Genomic DNA, 22,779 nt, shown 5'->3' on the forward strand with positions numbered 1-22,779 from the left:
CATCGGTCCTGTTTCATCTCCGTCCTCGCAATCCATCAGTAGCCCCATACGCCTGGAGTTTTGCAAAGCCAGACTCCTGTGGCACAGAACCACCGTAACGTTTGGATTGGTATTGAGATGCATATGAACCTGTCAGAGCGCGTTTAGTTAGTGACGAGACGGGTACTACAGTTGGTGATTGCCAGTGAAGACGTACCTTTTGCTACGCCCCCTTTCCTGAAACCGAAAATATACATGATAAATCCGACCAAAAGCTTGAACGGCCAAAGGAACAACAGAAATGGGAGGGAAAATATAAACCACATAGTTGCTAGTGGTACTCAGAATGAAGATTGAAAATTTTGAAAGCTCACCTAAAGTTTAAACACGGAATTAGGATTTGACCCGCCAAAGGCGGAGTTTGAAACACGAGACGCAGATCTAGAAACGGAACGCGTCGATGAAAAGTACTGTCAGGGCCATTTGTATACGCTCTAGCTCAGCAGCTCACTGAGGTCCCTGGACCCTGCTACATTTCCCTACCATCCTCTCTCGGGGCAGGCCGCGACTCGGTTTGATCATGTAAGTCTTGATTTTTATTTAACTCTCAATGTATGGCTGAGTGCATATCCAGTTTGAAATAGGGCTTCCCCACACCCGTCGAACGGTCCAGTCACGCAGTTCCTGTGACAGCACCTTTCTTTTCTCGTGCCAAGACACAGCCATGGGCCGCCTGTCGTTGAAGTTGCACCAGGGCAGAATCTCACTGTAACCTGCATCTCCTTGATTGACATTGCCTCCTCGATAACGCTTGGAGCGTGTTGGCATACCCCGCCAAGATGGCACGACAAACACTAGTAGCAGCCGTAGTGGTGCTCATGCTCGCAGCTAATTTCCTGTGCATTCATCCGTATTCGTTGTATCTCCGTAACTGATGGTTTCACACTTCTATGTAGACATATACCGATTGTGGTACCAATTCCACAGCGGCTTGTAGGATGTGCTTCATTTCACACTATCTGCTTACAGTTAAGTGGGAGCACAACAGTCTGGAGAAATGAATCCGTTTCGAAACCCCGTGCATGTGTTGATGAATGCCAGTGATCACAACCAACGCACTCGCCATGTCCTTTGGCCCTCGTCGTCCAGCCCCGGTGTCTACGCTGAAGTTCCTCACAGAATAGATAGTGCACGTTCCGAATCTTCTGATCGCGTAGATTGCTGAAGCCATGATCTTTGCCTGTGAGGGTCTTACAAGCCTAGTTCATATAGGAGATGTGCGTCCGAAGTAGCAGCGCGCGTCGCGAGCTGTTCGCGAAACTTGTGATGATAATGTTACTTAGTGATCTTTGAACATGCCCCGACTCACCCAATAATGATTTGCCTGCTGGTGTGTTCATTCATGCTGGAAGTTCGGAAACAGCTCTACGATATTCAAGTATTCGATTTTCATCACCAATACTCACGGCTTATTTCTGATCCAATCGCAGCCGAATACGGGGTACCTCGCAATGAGGAAGGGAGGTTTAAACAGACGCAGGAGACTCGCACAGATACCCATCATCATCAGGCCATTTAAGTTGCAGCCGCTGAGCCTCCTGGTAATGTATAATATCCCATGTGATCCTGCAGCACGGATCAACTGACAATTGGCTTCAGCAGGGACAGTGCCCCAGCGCTCGAACTAGTAGTTGGACATCTTCAACAAAGCCATCGATATCAAGCCAACAAACAGTATGGGTGATGTCGAGCTGGGTGACTATGAAGTCGAGTTCAGGACCACGAGTGAGGTCTCGTGTATGTTGGTCTGACGATGATGACGAATCCTATTATCAAACCATCCCCTATGAGATGAACGCCAGGGGGCAATTGTGCACGCCACCTTTCGTCGCAGGTCCCATGGACCTCACCTCAACTATCTTCGAGCACACAATCATCCAATCTTTTTCCACTTCACGGACCGCGCACACACTTGCAAATGTGAGGGAATTCATAAAGCCTCGCATCGCCAAAACCCGCACCATCGACATTGATCCGCGTCACTGGGCCAAGCGTGGAAAGAAGCAAGTGTTCTCAAGAGCACGAGGCTGGGAAGCAAGACTGGGGAATGAGAACAAAGATATGTTATACTCGGCGCACTGTAGCTCTGAAGGTAAGTCATGACGAGGTGTGCATCATTGATTTTTCTATGACCCCGGGTTGTGTTCTTGTGAATGAGTACCGCTATGAAGTACGTGAAGGTGAGACCTACAAGCTGCTGTGCAATCGGTGTCAGGGTTGGTATACAGCTCTATGGAATATATCCCCGGATGCCGGGTTACCTTAATCTGGATACATAAAAGTGTGAAACAATCAGTTATAGAAATGCAACGAACACGGTTAATTACGAGCACCACTGCGGCTGCTACTAGTGTTTGTCGTGCCATCCTGACGGGGTATGACGACACGCTCCAAGCGCCATCGAGGAGGCACCCTCAGTCTGCCATGGGACCAGCACGAATTGTAGCACAGGAACGCCTTGAACCAATGCACGTCTGGGAGTGAATCAACATCAGACGACTCGACGTCCTGCTGCACGACAGGCTGCTGGCTAGACGGACGCCGGGTGTCGTCTACCTTCTTGTATTCTGGTAGATTGGCAGCAACCAGCCGCTATAGGGTACGAGTCAGCGAAGAGCCAGTGTCAATTAAGGAGATGCGGGTCACAGTGAACTTGCGCCCTGGTGCGACTTCAACGACAGGCGGCCCATGACTGTGTCTTGGCACGAGGAAAGAAAGGTGCTGTTGTAGGAACTGCGTGACTGGACCGTTTGATGGGTGAGGGGGAGAACTTATTTCAAACTGGATATGCACTCAGACATGCGTTGCGAGTTGAGTGGAATCAAGACTGACATGATCAAACCGAGTTGGGGCCTGCCCCGAGAGAGAGGATGGTAGTGGCAATGTAGCAGGAACCTGTGGTTCCATCGTCGAGTCAATAGTGAAAAAACCGAGATAAATCACCTACATCTAGGGGATTACGAGGTTGGACAGGGGGGACTGCGTTCGTGCGAGAAGTGAAACGAAGTATTCTGCTGAGGCGAATGAAAATGGGTGGCTGCGGGTCTATGGTACGCGGAGGTATTTGCGGACTAGGTAATATCAGTGGATTGCGGCGCAAGGCAGAAGGACGACGAGTTGCGTCAGACTGCAATGATGGCGATGGATGAGTAGCGTAATGAGTAACATGATGGAATGCGTACATTTAGCAAACCACCGAGGTTGGACTTTTTGTGTGCATTAGTCTGTGAGGGACATTAATGTTAGCCAAGGACGATAAATGTGTGCGGCAAATGCGAACACTTGCCTTTGTATCCGGCACAGGCCTAGTGCTACTAGTAATGATGTTGGGTGGGGTGTCGCATATATAAATCTTCAAGTTGTGATCATCTTTGTAGTATGACGTCACATAAGCTAGCTGGCGTGAGTCGGGTGAAAAGATGAGGCACATAGGGTTTCGGACGCTGAAGGAGGCAAGGAGCTGTCGGGATTCGAAGGCCCAGAGCTTGATGGTATTGTCTACAGAGGCACTAGCGAGGACGGCATCATCAAATGAACTTGAAAGCGCTAGACCGGTGATAACCCCGGTGTGCCCTTCAAAGGGAACTCCAACAGTCTCCAGCGTCGACCCATCAAACTTATAGATCGTGTCGGCGGAGTCGTCCTTTGTGTCGAATGCAGTTGTGATGTTTTGGTTTTGGGTTGTCCAGAAAACTGGTGATGGCATGAGGGGTAATCGAAGAGATGCGAATCCCCCAACTCTGACATCCAACTTCTGTGTCCGGACATCCCACAGCTCAAGGCACTTCGCCGCATTTGACTTGACTGCGAGCTTCTTCGAGTCCTGGGAGAATCGAACTGCGCCCACTTTGTCATCACTCTTGAATGGACCAGCTACGAGCTTCCCAGTGTCCAAGCTCCATACCCGCGCTGTAGAATCATCTGCCCCGCTCGCCAGCAGCCTACTGTCCGCAGAGATATCTATGCAGGCAATCTGGTCTGAGTGGCCTTCGAATGTTTTCACGATTCCCGTCTCGACCTCATAGACTTTGACCTCCGGAATATCATCTCCACCAGCAGTAATGATCCATCGACCATCCTTTGATACCGCCACCACATCTACTTCCTGCCCAGAAACATCCTGCGCCTTTCCAATCTCCTTACCCGTCTGCAAGTCCCATTGCCGAGTGGTCTTGTCCAAAGATCCGCTGATCATTCGCCGGCCGTCTGGAAAGTAGGATACAGATCGAATGTCGTCTCCGTGACCCTTCAAAGTCATTACTGGTGTCAGAATTGATGTCGTAGCAGCTGGCTTTGTCGATGTGGAAGCCATAATTGTGTCTCCGCGAGCAAAATTGTTAATTTGTGGCCAAGCATGCAGATGGTATTCTTTGAATGGGTTTGAAGCTGCGGTAAGTATACTGTAGGCCTCGCCTTTTCGATAGTGGTTTGAAGATTCCCACTGCTTTCGACTCACAGCCACAACCATGACAGCCATAACGAAGTTCCTGTGCCAGAGCCTCAATCTCTTTTCTACCATAGGTTGAATGGGCGAGATGCTGTGATGCCATTAATATTGATTGAGAGTATTATCGGGACATTCTGACTTGGTGGTCCTTGAGCGTACTGCTTCGATGGTTCTGCCTTTGCATACAGCCTGGTGATCAAGCACGTCTCAAGCCGTCATTCTGACATCAGTGAGTTGAAAAGATTCCCCTCTCAATTCACTCTCTGTTGATTCCAGGGAATCAGAACCTGGCATGCTAGGAGAACCTTTGCAATCGACCATGATTAGCTTGTTCGTTGAAAATTTCTCTGGCTGGTCTCTTTGCAGAACGAATCAGCGGTTGCATTCTCTCCGGGAGATTTTTTTTTTTTTTTTTTTTTTTTTTCCAATTTATGTCCATTGAGAGTGATACTCTATGTAGGACAGTACTAGTAAGCCATGGAGCCCCTTGCTCCGTACCCCATTTCCAAACCTCCAAATGCATTGGTGTAGGGCGTACCCCCACCAATCCGCCGTTCCTGCCGGCCGTTTTAGATGGACGGTTTGTCGAAAATGAGAAGGCTAAATAATGTGCTTGCGTGTGTATGATGTGACAATGAATACGGTAACGCATGCTCGGCTGCTTACGCAGGCCAAACAGAGAATCAAGTAAGGTGTGCGATGGGATTATGTGAGGTAGTTCTAAGGAGTCGAGAAGTGATGGACTACTTCTGTGATTTGTGGTATAGTTGGCATATCCGCAGTGCATTCCAAAGAGGTTACTTCAGTTGCCTATCGACTGAGGCCTCAGGGCTGTGCCGTCGATCTCGTGTTAACGAGCTGGTGAAGTGTTTAGGGGGTTATGGAGTATGGTGTGATTAGGGCGATTTATGTTAGTGGGGTTTCGGGTCGTGGTAACTGTGGGGTGGGACTGTCAAACTGTCTAGGACGAGGGCGGCAGAATTTCACCTAGCGTGGGTTTCAGGCGGCGGGTAGCGTTAACAAATCTTGCGAGGTGGGGGATGGCTTCGGAGTCCGTTAGGAGGTATGGGAGAGAAGTGGATTTCCTTCCAAGGGCACACGCCAGGATGTGCCTTTCGCGTTTATATTGCGGGCAGTCAAACAAGAAGTGTAGTATAGTTTCATCAATGAGTGGGCAATGTGGGCAATGGGGGGAATTAACTTTTGTTAGGCGGTGGAGGTGTTTGTTCAACGGAATGTGACGAGTGCGGAGGCTGACGAGGAGGCTGGTGAGGCGTTTGGAGCAATTGGCTGTGAGCTTGAGGAATGATTTGTTGATAGTGGCGGATTCTATTGCTTGAAGGCGATGATAGCGGGGGGAGGTAGGCCATAGTCTTGCCCACCTTGCTTGAACTTGTGTCTGGTGTGCTTGTTTCATAGCTGAAATACTTAAAGGTAGCGGGCCCTTGCGTAGATATCGGGGGAAGGACTCACGGGGACTAGTGCGGTGAGGACCTTCTGCTTCTTTTGCTGCTCTGTCTGCCTGCTCGTTACCATGTTACATAGGCATTGGCACGGGTATGGGTAACCTGTGCGGGTTACGGGTACGGGTCCCTGACGGGTACGGGTGCAGGTACGAGTGTGGGGTACCCGTGGCAGGGTACCTGTACCCGTCAGGCTAAAAGTAGCCATGTCGCACCTGTCACATATATTGCACATATATTTGAAACTAACATATATTAGAAACTATACAGAATTAAAAAAACTTTATTTCGACCCCAAAAAAACTGACAGGCCGCCAGCGCATCTTTCGCAACCTCTCGCAAGCTTTGAAAGCCCCACTCCACCTCCATTCACCACAATGTTTCATAAGCGGGTCAAGAAACTCACCGAGAAGGCCGCGCAGGCTGTTGCGGAAGGCACGACAAAGCTAAAAAGGAAGGTTAGCACCGGTAGTCAAGAGCCTTCACTGGCCAAAAAAAAAACGAAGCACATACCTTCGAGTTCTGCATCTGAGTGAGAAGAAGCATCCCCTCCTCCCCGCACCATAAGTCGACAAGCTACTATCCAAATTGAACAGGATCAAAGTCAGCGAGCTACTGTACAAACGGAAGAGGAGGATGGCATACAGGATGCTATCAATGTGGACTCCGAGACGTCATCTGATGATGCCGAGACCTCAGAAGCTGAGCTCGGCAAGTTAATTATCCTGAGCATACCATTATGTTAATCAGTTTTTATTTCACAGACAAGCTAAAAAAAGGGTGGACATCACCGGTTTATGCGTTCTACGAGCCAATACCAAGCATTGAATATATTGGCGGGCGGCGCTCCCATGTATTCCAGTGCATGGGGAAGGGTTGCAAACAGCGCGTTGTCATGCATGAAATGAAGATCATACATTGACATTCAATAGGATAAGGGTATACTAGTCAAAAAGCTTTTGCTTTAGACTAATTACTCTATGTTGAGGCAAGAGAAGTAAAAAGTGGCAGAAAGCTCGCGTTTCATTTACTTCTGTTTACGTTTATCTTTGTTGACTTTCTTGCTTCTGTTTCTCTTGTTCTTTTTTATTTGTGCACATTATGTGAGCTTCAGCCACAATCTGAGCTTACATAACATGTAATTAACCCTAGGAGAAGTCATGTGACTCCAGAATTGAGTCATTTGATCTTGGACGATGTCACTCGATGTCATAACTCCACAACAATGTCATTTGATGTCATAGCTCCACAATGATATCATTCAGCTCCACTTTGCTCCACAAATGCTCCACACTGCTCCACAGTGATGTCATTTGCTGTCAAATGAGTCAGAATGAGTCATTTTCCTCCTTTGGTGTTCTTTCCACTTCAATTCTGCATTTTATGCTACAACTACCTTATTTCTTCTGAGATTTGTGTCTCTTTCTATTTTCTTGGTACTATACAGTTCCTGGGATATTTCCCACACCAAATGTATATAAGGAGGCTCGATTCTCTGAGGAGAAATGAGAGACTCCCCATATTGGAGATTTCCCACTTCACATCTATCATCTGAAGTGCAGGCTGATACTGACAGCCTTACTACACTAAGATTTGATATAATCTTAGTCTTGTGTTATCTTTACTGTTGTTAGGGGCATTTAGTCACCCTAACCTTCTTTTCTAGTCCTTTGTTGGTCTAGAACTGCTGTTTCCTTGCTTTGATTAAGTCAGCAAGGATTTGTCTGGGAAAAGCTTAGTCAGCATCCCACACAACCCATATCTTTTGTCCAAGAGCTGTTTGGACAAAGAACTCTTCAGGAGAATATTCTTGCTTTGATTACGTCAGCAAGGATCTGTCTGGGTAAAGCTTAGTCAGCTTCCCAATTCCACACCACCAAGGACTTTTGCTCCATACCAAAGGTCCCTCGTTCATCAAAGGATCCACACACTTCAGCCAAGTGTTGTGTAGCGCATCCACTTGTATAATTGTCCAAGGACCATTCGGACAAACCATTCGTCAACGTAGTCTAGTCCATCTATTCTACGCAGTTCATCGTATCAGGCCTATCGTCTAGGTCTATCCTCCCATCCCAAACCGAACCCCATTTCAAGAACCAACGACAGACTGTATAGTCGAGCCTCCCACGAACGACACGTTATCAACCGAGAAAACTAGAAAATCCGTTGACCGTGTACTTGAGGAGTTGGCAACTCTTGTCTTATCAAAGTGTAGTTGTGGTGTCACTACATTTACACGAAAACATATAAGACCCTCAAGTAGTAAGACATCGTTCGGCGCTACCTCGACAAGGGCGATGCGAAGTTGACGAGCAACATGGCCAAGCACGCCAAGAGCTGCTGGGGGCCAGAGGCATATGATGCCGCACAAGAGACTAAATCAGCAGTAGCAGCACGTGAAGGCGTCATCAAAAACTTACTGAAATACGGCACTATCACGTCCTCTTTCGAAAGAACATCTAAGGGTAAAGTGACCTATTCACATAGGCAACACACGAAGACTGAAACCAAGTAAGTACTCACTAGTATGTACATGAACACGCTACTGACACATTGCCAAAGGGCAGAGATCGTGCGTTGGGTCTCGGAAAGCCTACGACCATTTGAGACTGTCAGTGACCGAGGATTTCAGTCGTTGATGAAGACGGGGCGTCCTGAATACTACCTACCTTCACCTTCCACGGTGTCACACGACGTGAAACTTGTATTCGCAAATGTTTGACAACGGATCGCATGAATGCTGCAGGTGATGCACGCCGTTGTCGAATGTCACAAAAAAAAACTAAAAATCTGAAAGGAATATGATGGTGAACTCAACTTCGCGACAGATGCATGGACCTCACCTAATCATAAGGCCTTTGTGGCGGTCTCTGTGCACCTTGAACACCAGGGCAAACCTCTGGCCATGGTTCTTGATGTTGTTGAAGTTGCGCAGGTGGGTGTGCTCGATTAGCTTCACATCACCCTGAGACTGACGGCAAGTCAGTCACATTCTGGTGCCAATCTCGCAGAGGCCTTTGCTAAAATTTTAGCCGACTTCGGAATAACTGACAAGGTCAGTACCACTCACCATGATGCGTACTATATGAAGGGGGGTTGGTGCCAGCGTTGGTGGGAGGTTGGTGTTGGCATTGGCGAAGGGGGGTTGGTGTGCCAGCGTTGGTGGGGGGTTGGTGTTGGCATTGGCGAAGGGGGGTTGGTGCCAGCGTTGGTGGGAGGTTGGTGTTGGCATTGGCGAAGGGGGGTTGGTGCCAGCGCTTCACAGTGCTGGCGTTGAGTAGATGACGGTGCTTCACAGTACAGCTGCTTACCATCCTGCAGATACTGAGCATCACGGCCAACAACGCAAGCTCTAATGACACACTCACGACTGAGCTTGCCGACCTCGTAGCTCACTTCGGAGGGCCCACATCACGAACACGATGCTTTTTGCATGTAATCAACCTCGTGGCGAAATCGTTAATAAAGCAGTTTGACTTACCGAAGGCCAAAGATGTTCCCACTGACGCAGAGTCACTTGCACTTGACTCGGATATGGTGAGAGATATGAGGAGCGAGGATGAAGCCACAATTGCAGAGAACGGGGATGGTGACCCGGATGCAGAGGATGTTGACAATGAGGATGGGTTGGTCGACGAAATAGACCTGCTGACAGCGCATGAACGCACTGCATTGGAAGCAAACATTCGGCCCATTAGATTGACACTAGTAAAGGCAAGTTTGAGTTTATACATGATTAAAGACATGAAAAATTAATCCACTCACCAGCTGCGCAAACTTGCCTTCAAGATTGTCCACTCTACTACACTCCTTCTCCCTGCATGGAAAGACGCTACTGAGGAACTAGGACTTGGATCCAGGATCATGCCGCGTGATGTGTCGACCCGTTGGAACTCCACATTTGATATGTTGGAGTTTGCGATCGATCACCGCAAAGCGATTGATGCGATGACTGATAAGCGTAAGTTGGGACTTGGAGTGTATGAATTAGATGATCACGCGTGGACACTTGTGACATAGCTGCGAGATGTTCTGAAGGTAAGTGACACGTCACACATTACACAAGCTGTGACTGACCTTCTACAGATCCTCAAGCATGCTACCTAATACTTCTCGCGATTAACTCCTAATCTTGTGATGGTCATCCTAGCGATGGACCATATCGACACGACATTCACTAACGGTATCCTTAACGCTCACGTCCTTGACCCTGCCATTCGCGCGGCATTGAAACTGGCAAAAAGAACCCTCAACAGATACTATTCGCTCACTGATACCTCCGAAACATACCGTGTGGCTATGGGTATGCTCTTGTCAAGTCTTCCTTCTTATGATGATGCTAACTTCATATTTTTTTCACCGGCAGTCCTTCATCCCCAGCACAAACTGCAATACTTCCGGAATGCAGGCTGGGAGAATGAGTGGGTTACCACGGCTGAACATCTCGTGCGTGAGGTGTATGACCGGTCATATGCTGTGCGAACAGTTGCTCAGGGTGTCAATGCTGGTGACGAGGTAAGTTTCATGTCTCCGTGTCCCTCATTATTTAACTAATCTATTGCTGTTAAATGTTGCCATAGATTGATGCTCACAATGTCATTGACGAGACGTTGAATATCTTCGACTCACTCCCAACACTGGCCGCACCTCAAGTCATATCACACGAGCTCGACAAATATCTAAGCACCGATGTTGAAAAAGTCGGCGATGTACTGGCTTGGTGGCACGAACGTCGCGCTATGTACCCACGCCTCTCTCGCATGGCCCTAGATTACCTGTCAATTCCAGGTGAGTTTGTTTTTATTCTGACGTGAATCTTCGATGTTTTTAATGTGGCTTTCCAGCAACGTCTGTTGACGTCGAGCGCATTTTTTCTCGCGGACGGCTCATTCTTTCTCACATGCGTTCAAGACTTTTGGCGCAAACGACACGAGCTCTTCTTTGCCTTGGAAGTTGGAGTCTCCTTGGTCTGGTGAAAGACAAGGATGTTACTGCTGTGACATGCAAGCCTGACCTCGAAGGAGAAGAGCGGGAGTTGGATGAGGGCTGGGATGATATCATTGTGTAGTTCTCGCATGTCTAGTAGCTAGATTTGAATGTACACCGCGGGTTTACCCCTCACGGGTACCATACCCGCTGTACCCGCTCCGACCCACGCGAAGACCCGTACCCCCTGGTACCCTTGGGTACACGGGTATGGGTACATTGCGGGTACAGGTGCGGGTCGAGGTCTGGATACCCGCGGGTTTACCCGTGCCAATGCCTAGTAATACTAAGCTTTGCTATCAGTGCCATTAACTTCATGAATCCATCAGAATACCTCTGGCGAAACGAAGGCCAGTGTCTACAAGCGGATCGGCGCTGTCGTTTTGCCAGAATTCCACGAGATCGATCCCACGGCGACCGGAGACCGTGTAAAAGGCAAACTTGAGTCGTTGAGTTGCCTAATACCACATTTGTTTAGTTTATACTAATACCAGTCATTTAGCCTTACGAAAACATATAAAAAACATGCTGCGAAGCTTCGGATGACAGGCGAAGGTCTCCGTGAGAGTCAGGACAGTGACAATGGTGATCCCACCAACGAGTTTTGCCAATTCTACATTGGCGCGAATGGCCCTGATGCTACTAGCACTGAGGAAGCGAAGAATTTATGGGGTATGTTTGTTTTATTACGAGTGTAATGCAACTCATGGTGTACCAGAGGAAATCAAGAATGATTTTCCGTTCTTCGCGGACCTCCACCAGATTTTCGCAGCTCGTCCAAATGTCACCCCAATTGCAGTTACAACTGGGGTTGGCCCTCACGGCAAGAAGACCTTTCATATGCAGCCTCCGAGTGATGACGAGGACAACACCACCTTCACAGCTTCACAAGTCAGCCAGATCCGAACTCTCCAGGATGCCCTGAATCATGCCAACACTGCTCCCCGTGCAGCCTCGCCTTCATTCGAGTTCGTCAATGACAAAGAAAACACTCCGTTCTTTCACGCCATGATGTCTTCCCAGACACCCATTAGGACGAAGGCTCCAAAGCCGTCGTCAATGTCTCAGGATAGCATCACGAAGGTGAAGGGACGTATTCAGAAAATCACACCGAAGCGCTCGATCGAGGATACACTGTTTGAAATTCAGAGGTATGTGATCATTTGTTCGAAGTTATTATATTTCATGACTCGTACTAGGGTGAACCTCAATGCAATGAATGCTCGTGCTCGTGAAGAGTTGTTGCTCAAGAAAAGGAACTGTTTGCTAGAAGAGTTTAAGGCTGGTATCTGGGATGCAGCTGAGTATTGAGAGCGACTTGATCAGATGGAGGATTCAGCGCACCCTAACAAGCGCACTCGCCATGAGTCTCCTGAATGGGATTTATCTAATTTTGCTGTTGATGAGTCTGATGTTTTTGTCTGACTATTCTGTTAATGATTTATACCCTACTAGTCTCTACATTTGCTGGAATGCAACTAGCTCTTCGACCAATCTTTTCCGCTTTGCCTCGCCTTCATTATTATTCCCCCCAGCGAGTGGCTCGTCTTCTCGACCTCGATCCTCGATCTCCTGCTGATGTGTGTGAATTGGTGCGAAGTATTCACCTCGTTGATGACCTTCCACTTCAATGACAATATTGTGCAATATAATACCAACTGTGATCCATTGACATGAAGAAACATGCTGGTGCTTCGAATTGATGTTCACTCAAAGCCCACGGAAACACTGAAATCGTCCCTTTAGTGCCCCCATGCAGTGTTCTGACCGAACACGTAAATTAGCAACTGCAGCATCAAAGGCGATATTTTCGGGCAAGAGTGCGGCTGGTTTTTTGTGGACAGGGATGGTGCGTGAGTTGACAGCATAGGCTGAGTCTGCCCATGCAAATTCTTCGCCACTAAAAAACCAGTTGGGATGCTTTGCCGCAGCTGTATGCTCAAATGTCCAGGCATCATGAGCTGAACCTGTCATGCCATGGGAGTAGTCGACAATCCGAAGATTGGAAGGCAAATTGCCAACCTAAAAAATGTCCTTATGTGATATGAATGGTCATATGTCACTCACCTGGAGGTTGAGACCATAGTTTGTTTTTCGGGTGAAATATGCATCACCATTGAGTGCAGGTTTTGCATAGAGCACAACAATAGTACCGTCGTACATGACCCATCCTTCCCGCCATGTCCCGGAAAATCCAAGATGCTCATCTATCCAGTGCTTCTCCCGCTCCTTCTCATCTGCAGTGGGGAGACACACAAAAGTATCATGAAGCGACTCAATTGCTTTGAAGCACCGTTCAGTATACTTCTCAACACTACCTTCAGAGCACCCTGCGGTGCGAGCAATATCCTCGAGTGAAGCACCATTTCCGTACCGACCCATCCGGTATAGTGTGACACCTAACTGAATCTCCACAGGTTCTTGAGGTTGATTTGAGTTGTTATGAAACACCGGATGGTCCTCTATTAATCCCAAGATCCCTTGAAATACTTCTGGAGAGACTCGAAGCATATTGATGAAGCGTTGATGATTGGAAGGACTGTGTGCCCATTCCCATGCAAGGTGTAAATTGCCAGATTTGAGGACAGGTGGACGAGAACGGAGGTAGCGAGTTTGTTGTAAGGCTATGATGCAATTCACATCCATATTTAGCTCCTGTGCTAGGTCCTCTGGTGTTTGCGCAGGTTGGAAGAGTGCTCGAAAGGCCATAAATTGGACATAAGAGGCTATATACTGCTGGTGTAGCGAGCGGCGAGCCATAGCATGAGCGAACAAGTTACGTGCTTATATAATCATATGCCAACCCTTATCTCTCACGTGCGGCAACAGCGAAAGCGAAAGCAACAGCGGACAGCGGGCTACTCTGAGCTCCCCTATTGTAGTAGTTCCAGATATCTGCTACCTCTACTGCGTGCGCTTAGCGTGATCCCGCGAAGTTGATTAGATGTAGTAAATATTGCACACCAAACCTTTCCCTAAATCAAAGTCTTTTGAATACATGTCAGACAGTCTAGCTAGTACTGCATGAAAAATCGAATAAAACAGACACTAGACTACGTGTGTCATGGAAAGGTTTAGGAGGAGGTTTAGCAATACTACAAATATTGAAAGGTTTAGGCCTAACTTCAGGCTTTATACAGCGAGGATGAGGATGAGGATATATACTCGCAGTGCGACAAGGTGTAGAAATTATCTCATGCGAAGGTTTTGCTAGCGCGGTACACGTGGACAAATTAGGAAACGTTTAATGTTTGGGGTCCGCGTTGGGTCCGCGTAGGTAATTTACGTGAGGTGACCGTAAGCTTCCAGTCGACATTGACAGCGACTCCCCAGAATTGACCAGCCCCGAGGCCTGATGATCTAACCCTGATGCTGTTGGTCGAAGCATAGAGAATCGAGTAAATGCTAGCACTGCCAAGGAAAGCACACAATTAAGAGACATCCAAGGAGCTGTGCTCACATCAAACAATTCTTCGTTCTCCTTCCTCAGTAATTTCTCTCATCTGGAGTTCCAGTGCGGATGAACTGACTATCAGATCTACTAGAGGAAAAGTGTTCCCGACCGAGTTGGGGATCTTCAAACCACTATCGACGTCAGATCTCTTAACGGTTTCGCTCGTGGAGACCAGCCATGGCTTCCGCATCGACGAGTGCAGCTGCTACGAAATCGATTCTGAACCCAGTAATGACTTTGAAGGGTCATAGAGAGTACATTCGATCCATATCCTACTTTCCTGACGGCCAGCAAATGATCAGTGGATCTTTGGACAAGACCACTCGGCAATGGGATCTGAAGACGGGTGAGGAAATTGCGGAAGTGCGGGGTGTTTGCGAGAAAGACGTAGCTGTGGTTGCGGTATCAAGGGATGGTCGATGGGCTGTCAATGGTGGTGGAGATTACGAAACCGGGGAGTTGAAAGTCTGTGAGGTTGAAACAGGGATTATGAAAATATTGAAAGGCTGCTCAGGAAGGGTCACCTGCATCGACATCTCCGCGGACAGTACGCTGCTGGCCTCGAGTTGCTCATTTGCCAGTGATTGTTCAATGCGGATATGGAACCTGGAGACTGGGAAACTCGTGGGGGGTCCATTCGAGAGTGTTAAATGGGCGTGCGCAGTTCGATTTTCGACGGATTCGAAGAAGGTCACGATCAAGTCAAATGTGGGGAAGTGCCTTGAAATCTGGGATGTTCAAAACCAGAAATTGGATGTGAGTATAGGGAAATCCCAGGATTTCGATCAAGGATGGGTCACACATGCGCCAATTTTCTGGACAAACGAAAACAAAACCATCTTGGCCTCATTCAGCTTCACAGATGACCGCACCAAGACTGTCAAGACAATCTACGAGTTCGACGCATCGACGCTGGAGATTGTCGGAGCTCCCTTCAAAGGGCACACTGACTTTGTCACCGGTCTAACACTTTCATTTGACTGCACTCTCCTCGCTAGCGCTGCCTACGACCACACCATCAAGCTCTGGGCTTTCGAGCCCCGCCAACTCCTCGCTTCTTTCGATGTTCAGAATCCCAACACGAGCCTTGTTCTCTCACCCGACTCGCGCCAGTTGGCTTACACGACAGACACCGACAATGGTTACAAGATCTACATATGTAACACTCCACCCGGTGTTCTTGCCCAGACCTGTGCGCTCAAAAAGTCAACCCTCAGTGACCTACTAAATGTACGGATCACATTTCTTTACCCATCACACCACTCATCCATCGCCGTCATTGCAGTCAGATGCGACTAGTCGCCCTCATCCCGGGCGCCGCAGACCACCGAGATCTGCCATACCTATAGTGCAGAGATCTCCGCATACAATAGATCCGCAGCAACCTATTTCCCATCGCCTCCGCAAACTTTTTCACTTCTCTCCTCACACAAATGTAGCGCGTCCCGTCCCACCGCGTAATCCCCTAGATGTAAGTCATTTGTCTCAGTTCTTTCACATTTGATTGGACAATGGCGGCGCAGGTCCCGGCTACATTGCCCCTACCATCCTCTCTCTTGGGGCAGGCCGCAACTCAGTTTGATCATGTTAGTCTTGCTTTCATTAAACTCGCAATGCATGACTCAGTGTATATCCAGTTCGAAATAAGTCCTCCCCGTCACCCATTGAATGGTCCAGTCACACAGTTCCTACGACAGCACCTTTCTTTCCTCGTGCCAAGTCACAGTCACATACCGCCAGTCGTTGAAGTCGTACCAGGGCGGAAGTTCACTGTAAACTACATTTTATTTGGTGTCATTGCCTGTTTGCTGATTTGTACCCTATAGCGGTTAGCTGCTGTAAATCTACCAGAATACAAGAAAGTGAACGACACCCGACATCCACCTCAGGCTGGGGTGCCGGAGGATATCGACTCATCTGACGTCGATTCTCTCCCAGACGTGCATTGGTGCAAGGCGTTGCTGTGCTACTATTCGTGCTGGTCTCATGGCAGACTGAGGGTGCCTCCTCGATGGCGCTTGGAGCGTGTTAATACACCCCGCCAAGATGGCACGACAAACACTAGTGGTAGCGGTAGTGGTGCTCATGCTCGCAGTTAACTTCGTGTGCATTCATCTGTGTTCGTTGTATTTCCGTAACTGACGATTTCACACTTCTATGTAGACATATACGAATTCTGAATCCTGATGCACAGCAGCTTGTAGGTCTCACCTTCACGTACTTCATTTCATACTATCTGCTACTTGGTCAGTCAATCGTTTGACTCGAGCTTCTCTTTCCTCTACTTTCATCTGCTTCACTTGTTTAGACCTGTAGCTTCGTATAACATTTGTGATATTCGACTGGACGACTCCAAATCACGAACCTTGTACGATCTAACAAGTCTTGAGCATGCGACTTGGACCTGGTTGTGCCAGACTCGACGCTTCGAAATGTCTCAATTTGATTTTCTGCTTTACAAAACACTTGTAGATCGAGAACGAACGACTTCGTCTGTTCACCCCGCCAGGGTCAAGCTCTTGGATGCTGCATGTCAGTTAGCAGTACATTTAAGAACGCCAGGCCTTACTGCCATGCGAAACAGCGGGTTTCTTCGTTACATGATCGATGAGCCGCTGGCAGGTATATATCCAACCGCACACACGCAGAAATATCCATCATTGCACTGGCCATGCTGTCTCGAGATCTTGATGATTTGGCTCGTACCCTGAGTGGTACATACATGAACCAATGGTACAACTTGTTCATCCTTACGCACAAATCACCAGTGCATATTAGAAGGGGTCATGTTTTGTTCTGAGGCAACAGGCTGGAGAATACAAGTCGGAATTATAGGTGTAGATATTGGGGTTCCGGGAGGTACTTATATATTCCTAAAGTCTGAAATAACGAACAAAGTATCTTGTTGGCAACAGGCTACAAGGAGCCAGGTCTGGATGCTACACACGATGACGTCAGATTGAATCAGGAAAGCGGTAGGTGGGGGGACGCATGAAATTGATCATACACCAATATGCATGAAAACTATGCGCTGGTCCAAGGGCATCTCCTCGTCACCAGCCAACGACTGGACCGCTCGGTGAAGCACCCGGGCAGCTCGCTTGGAATTCATTTTTCCATCCTCGCACAAGTTCTTGTAGAATGCCTCGACTAAGCGCTGCACCGTACGATCGTTGACGCTCCATAATGTCCCAACTACACTCTGCACACCAGCAAATTGTAGGCTAGCCGCCAGGTGTATGACTTCGTCAGGCGTATTGACATCACCGACTGCGGTTTCACAGGCAGAAAGAAAGGCGAATTCATGCCGAGACAGATCCGTTTGTGCGATATTGAGGAGTGAAAGCGGTTCGTCGAGCATGAGCAAGGCCGACTGGAAGGGTTCGTCAAAGTTCTGTGTCCCGTGACACGAAAAATGGAGCCAAGTGTTGTCTCGCAATGCACGCAATGCTCTCGATTTCGTTGAATCAACGCTCGTTATCTTGGTGAAGGCAACAGTCGGGGGAGGGGGTAAAAGCTTCTGCACCAAATCTAGCTCAGGCTCCACAAACTTCAAAGTGAATGAATGACCGGCTGGGTGATTCTGACCGATGGCAGCAAAGGGCACTGGCAGGGATCTATCGTGGCTTCTGCGAGCCCTGATCAGGGCGGTAAGCGATGGGTCATTGCCTCGGTGCTTGAAGCAGGTGGAGAGCACAAACGCAAGCTTGTTTAATGACCTGGACCGATCTGGGTGACCGACTGGAAATAAAGCCAGCGCGTCCCTGTGAATCATGATGGCGTCATCCAAGTCTTGGCTATTGCCTCGGTGTTCGAAGCGGGTGAGCACCATTCTAGCCAGACTAGATAACAATTGCCCTCGGCGATCATACATAGTGTCGTAGTATCGCAGTGCATCGTAATGAAGGGAGATCACTTCATCTAAGTCGTGGGGATCATCTCTCTGCAAGCACCGCTCTGCACGATCAGCAAGTTGATCTGGCGAGAACGGAAGCATGGATGCAGCGGGCTGCATGTACCCAATATCGTGTCCATCCGTGCCTCCAGCTCGATGTAGAGAAAATGTATCGATCGCAAGTAAAGCTGCTCTGTAAATGTGGCTGTTGGCGTGGCAAACCTCGAGGACTTCGCTCATTAAATCTCCGGCCACATCAGCATCTGTTCGTGTCCATCCGTGCCTCCAGCTCGATGTAGAGAAAATGTATCGATCGCAAGTAAAGCTGCTCTGTAAATGTGGCTGTTGGCGTGGCAAACCTCGAGGACTTCGCTCATTAAATCTCCGGCCACATCAGCATCTGTTTGAAATCCCCGTTTCGCAAAGCGAGACAACAGAGAAATGGCAAGGTGGAGCTGGGTCGTGGGTCGGTCAGGATGACCGGTAGGACGCAAAGCAAGGGCATCTTGAAAAAGAGAGATGGGGATGTCGAGGTCGAGGGATGTTCTATTAACTTGGCAACTCAAAAACTTCGCGATAGCTAGATTGAACAGTGATGCAGGGCGGCAGGGATGATCTATGGGGCAAAGATCCGAGGCGCGTTCAAAGTGCTTGATGGATTGGTCGAGATCCCCACTGTTCTGCCCCCTGCGGTATCGTGCGAGAAGATGATGTCCGGTGTCCGCCCTGAGTATTAACGCCTTTCTATTGCCGGACGTAGCCTACGTATCACAAGTTCTCAGCATCAGAATGTCAGACTGCGTTGATCACTAACGGTAGTAAGGAGGGAAAGGACAGCGCCATTGTCATCAGAACACCACCGCTTCACTGTCACGAACAGTGAAGTACACGGGGATATGAGTTCCGCCTGCTTGGGCTGAAAAACTATGGCTGTGATACTCGTCAACATCTCTCAGGCGTAATTTGCAACAGACGTTACTGACGACGTGACTTTTCACTGCGATCCAATAATTCACCCACGGACATCTCGAATGTTCGGAGGACTTCTCCATGACTGAGCATGGGACCCAGTTCAAATGAGGCATACACGCTGACCCGAACGAGAGAAGATGGTTCACATGGCCTAAAGTCTTTCTCAACACCTGCAGCAAAGATGGGATCAAGGACAGCTTACAAAAGTATGGGCTCGTTCCATTCGACAACGGCCTGGTCTACGTGCACAGGCTTGTTTCTTGTTTGGAATTCGATACCGCGAGCCTTTACCACCACATGGAAGCCAGCGGGAATCCGTTGGAGACCAAGAGTTAGATCAGTTGCGCGAATGGCTTGGGGGAAGCTGTCAATACATGCGGAACTGAGTTTGATATCACATACCAGTAACGACAATCTGTTGCACTCCACTGAGGTGTGCCTCTCCCGGGTCTTGGGGGTGTTCTGGGTAGCTTGCTTCCTCACCCAAAGGCTGGGAGGGTATCATCGAGTGGGTCTGGCACGGTGTCTGTGGCGAAACGAAACAGCAGAGTAATGACGAAATAAAGTGTTAACAGAATGGCTTTGGGAAATCATTGGTATGTGCTGAATGAAAATAGATGGTGCATACTATTGACGGCGAATTGTAGCATTTCACCGACCGCGAGATTCGTCTCGGGGTCCTGGGGGCGTGCTGGGTGACTCTGCTCCTCCAAGGGTGGAGAGCAATCATCAAGAGGATGAGGAACAAAGTTTGACATATGGCTGAGGGATGCAAACTAGCACTTGAGAGTAAGATGTGTACTAGAGATCACGGAAAACTGCAGTGCTCGCAAATGCCTGACGGATTATAAAGGAAGGGAACATAGCATGCGCGCGGCATCCACACTGCGCTGCGGTATGCAGAGGTGAGGTCAACGGGACAGAAGCGGCTCGCAACTCATTGAATTGCCTATAGATTCATTAATGAGCGTCAGACTTGTACAGCAGAGGTGTGTTGTAGGTGCGCCATTGATTAAAGCAGCCAACACGAGGAGGCTGCGAGGCTCAAGAACAGCTCAGTATTCCAGGCTTTTGAATATTGCGAAGCACGGCATGAATGTCACCGCCCTCAGGCCTCAACCCCATCCCACTGCTGTCAGACAGTATGTCACGCGAGAAGATAGGAACTGACAAGAACTCGCTGTCTGCCATCCGGACAGCAGTCCCAACACTTTGCCAAGACAGACAAGTGTTCGCTGTTCTGGGCTGAGGGCTTATGACGGAATGGGACAAAGTTCTGCTCGGGTCCTGAGGCCTGATGCATATGGGTCGAGGCTTCCACTTGCGCGAGCAAGGGGATATGTACATGGAAGAATGTGATACTAGTTGTCGCAATTCAATAGTAGGGACGTTGCAACTCGAAGGATCGTGTGAATGATCGAGTGAGGTTGGTTGAGAATAAGCGTAGTAGGCTTTGAAGGGGTTAATCAATATTAATATTGTCACAGCCCACAGCCAGCATCAACATACTGGGCTCAGAACCGACGTGTTTGCATGGATGGAATATGTCACACATTCAAAAGCATTCAAATAATGGCCCGGGGATGTCGACGCAAACATCGAGCGGGGTTTAAACTTTGCTCCGTCGAATTGTACAAACATCGACCTGGCAACTATTTTACATATCGCCTTCGTTTGTACTACCAGCGTTAATTTTCAGCATGTGCCGCAGGGACTTGCTTGTTCTCGATTTGTTTTGCCACGGTGTCCTTTACGCTTAGGGAACTGCACGGGTAAACCCCCGGGTACCAGCGCCCATACCCGCACCCGTACCCGGCGAAAACCCGTACCCGTTAGCACGGGTACGGGTTTTTGGCGGGTATGATGAGATCAGACCCGGACCCGGACCCGTGTGGGGTAAACCCGCGGGTAACAGTGAGGGCAGAATAGATCATGCACCCGCCGACAAGAAGTTCTTTGATCTGTTGGTGCTTTGATCGCGAATGGAGGGAAGATGATGAGTAGACATTGACGAGAGGAGGAATACAGACCATCCAGAATGAGGAAGGATAAACACTTGCGACGTGGAGGACTGAGAGCAAAAGGTCAGAATAAGACCTGATTCAAAAAATACTCACAGCGCGCATATATCACATGCGAAGGAGACGACTTGGGCACAATGTTAGGTGAAAAGGGGACATCACAGCACCGTCAGCGTCCTGGTCCATTCGATTATGGTCAACCAACGTAGCAGGGAATCGTTGTGACGACTCCTGGCGGTACAGGAATTACGTGTCTGAGTCAAGTTGAGCTTGACTTCTTCCTATGTCAACACTGCAACCAGCAGAAACTCCGCCACGCAATTAGTGGCTGGTTTGAGGCGTGAGGGGAAAGAACGTCGACCGCATCTAGTGCATACGCAGATCATGGGAATCGACGAAACGAAGAGGTTATATATTGCAGTAAGGTGTATGCAAAGTGTTCGGGCAAGTTACACGGTGATATGTTGGAGACACTGCTCAACAACAGAAACAACAATATTGATGCGATCATCAAAGAAGATTAATGTAGTGAAGTAACGTAAAAACGCACAATACACGCACCTCTGACACCCGCTACCTCAGCACGCAACACAGTCTCCGTCTTCATACTCTCCAAGACCACCACCGGCTGACCCATTCTCAACGCGATCGCCGATGCTTGAGAACATCCTGGCCGAGGGAGAGCAGGTATGCAGGAGGTGCGACAGCCACTGGCGCCAAGCAGCAGGTGAGATTGTAAGGTCATGCGAAAGGGTATCCAGGGCAAGCGATTCGAGCTTGTTAAGCGAGTGGACAGGAAGTTTGCAGTTGATAGGACTTGAAGCCGAGATGACAGGGTAGGGAGAGACAAGGGAATGAGGGTGTCCCGAATTCGGAGAGAGCGGGGTGTCATTGCGACTCGTGGCTGCTAGCACTAGCATCGTCAACCTTGAACGAAAAAAATTGTTAGTAATGGGCATACATACATAGATCATTGAATACGCACCTATATGCAGCAGCAGACAAGTGCCGGGAAACGAAAACGTGTACAAATGAGCGCCGGAAGATAAAACAAGTGAACATACGCAGCCAGGCATTCACAGATGGACACAGATGGACTTGCAAGGACAGGCGTATGCAAACACAAATGTTCCCAAATGGGTGCCACGTGCAAATGAGTGCAGACGTCGCAGACACAAGCAAAGACAACTTAGACAAGCGAGAACAGCGCAAACGAGCAATTACCATTTTTGGAAGGTACGGGTACACCACGGGTACGGGTTTGAGCGCGGGTCTCGAAATCTCAACCCCTACCCGTACCCGAGGAGTACCCGTACCCGTGACCCGCACGGGTTACCCATACCCGTGCAGATCCCTATTAGGCATTGGCACGGGTAAACCCGCGGGTATCCAGACCTCGACCCACACCCGTACCCGCAATGTACCCATACCCGTGTACCCAAGGGTACCAGGGGGTACGGGTCTTCGCGTGGGTCGGAGCGGGTACAGCGGGTATGGTACCC

The 22,779-nt window shown here is 48.9% G+C and overlaps 7 protein-coding genes across 7 annotated transcripts; 4 read left to right on the top strand and 3 right to left on the bottom strand.

The window, feature by feature from the left end:
* Positions 1-1,907: 1,907 nt before the first annotated feature.
* Positions 1,908-4,351, bottom strand: DEU56DRAFT_984133 (uncharacterized protein; the record flags this gene model as incomplete). The annotated part of the gene is made up of 7 exons (XM_041359986.1): positions 1,908-2,185; positions 2,367-2,631; positions 2,686-2,820; positions 2,872-2,934; positions 2,987-3,166; positions 3,222-3,263; positions 3,320-4,351. 7 exons carry the CDS (start codon positions 4,349-4,351, stop codon positions 2,166-2,168), a joined length of 1,737 nt encoding a protein of 578 aa, XP_041203204.1. The 3' UTR covers positions 1,908-2,165.
* Positions 4,352-5,447: 1,096 nt separating this feature from the next.
* Positions 5,448-6,020, bottom strand: DEU56DRAFT_746102 (uncharacterized protein; the record flags this gene model as incomplete). The annotated part of the gene is made up of 1 exon (XM_041349185.1): positions 5,448-6,020. A coding segment is annotated over one exon (573 nt), but the record flags the coding sequence as incomplete, so codon positions are not given.
* Positions 6,021-6,688: 668 nt separating this feature from the next.
* Positions 6,689-6,871, top strand: DEU56DRAFT_746065 (uncharacterized protein; the record flags this gene model as incomplete). Its single annotated transcript, XM_041349184.1, has 1 exon — positions 6,689-6,871. The coding sequence occupies one exon, from the start codon at positions 6,689-6,691 to the stop codon at positions 6,869-6,871; it is 183 nt and encodes a 60-aa protein (XP_041203206.1).
* A 1,271-nt stretch (positions 6,872-8,142) lies between these two features.
* Positions 8,143-8,671, top strand: DEU56DRAFT_904481 (uncharacterized protein; the record flags this gene model as incomplete). The annotated part of the gene is made up of 2 exons (XM_041356673.1): positions 8,143-8,460; positions 8,512-8,671. The coding sequence occupies exons 1-2, from the start codon at positions 8,267-8,269 to the stop codon at positions 8,669-8,671; spliced, it is 354 nt and encodes a 117-aa protein (XP_041203207.1). The 5' UTR covers positions 8,143-8,266.
* A 2,584-nt stretch (positions 8,672-11,255) lies between these two features.
* DEU56DRAFT_746050 (uncharacterized protein) lies at positions 11,256-12,246 on the top strand (the record flags this gene model as incomplete). Its single annotated transcript, XM_041349183.1, has 4 exons — positions 11,256-11,388; positions 11,485-11,607; positions 11,654-12,086; positions 12,135-12,246. Coding segments are annotated over 4 exons (801 nt in total), but the record flags the coding sequence as incomplete, so codon positions are not given.
* Positions 12,247-15,900: 3,654 nt separating this feature from the next.
* Positions 15,901-17,189, top strand: DEU56DRAFT_760425 (uncharacterized protein; the record flags this gene model as incomplete). Its single annotated transcript, XM_041350432.1, has 6 exons — positions 15,901-15,975; positions 16,027-16,161; positions 16,216-16,483; positions 16,594-16,635; positions 16,862-17,011; positions 17,038-17,189. The coding sequence occupies 6 exons, from the start codon at positions 15,901-15,903 to the stop codon at positions 17,187-17,189; spliced, it is 822 nt and encodes a 273-aa protein (XP_041203209.1).
* Positions 17,190-18,056: 867 nt separating this feature from the next.
* DEU56DRAFT_719786 (uncharacterized protein) lies at positions 18,057-18,991 on the bottom strand (the record flags this gene model as incomplete). Its single annotated transcript, XM_041347667.1, has 2 exons — positions 18,057-18,332; positions 18,677-18,991. Coding segments are annotated over 2 exons (591 nt in total), but the record flags the coding sequence as incomplete, so codon positions are not given.
* Between the last annotated feature and the right edge of the window lie 3,788 nt (positions 18,992-22,779).

This window comes from Suillus clintonianus, assembly GCF_016758775.1.
Source record: "Suillus clintonianus strain FC179 chromosome Unknown DEU56scaffold_118, whole genome shotgun sequence".
NCBI classification, from domain to species: domain Eukaryota; kingdom Fungi; phylum Basidiomycota; class Agaricomycetes; order Boletales; family Suillaceae; genus Suillus; species Suillus clintonianus.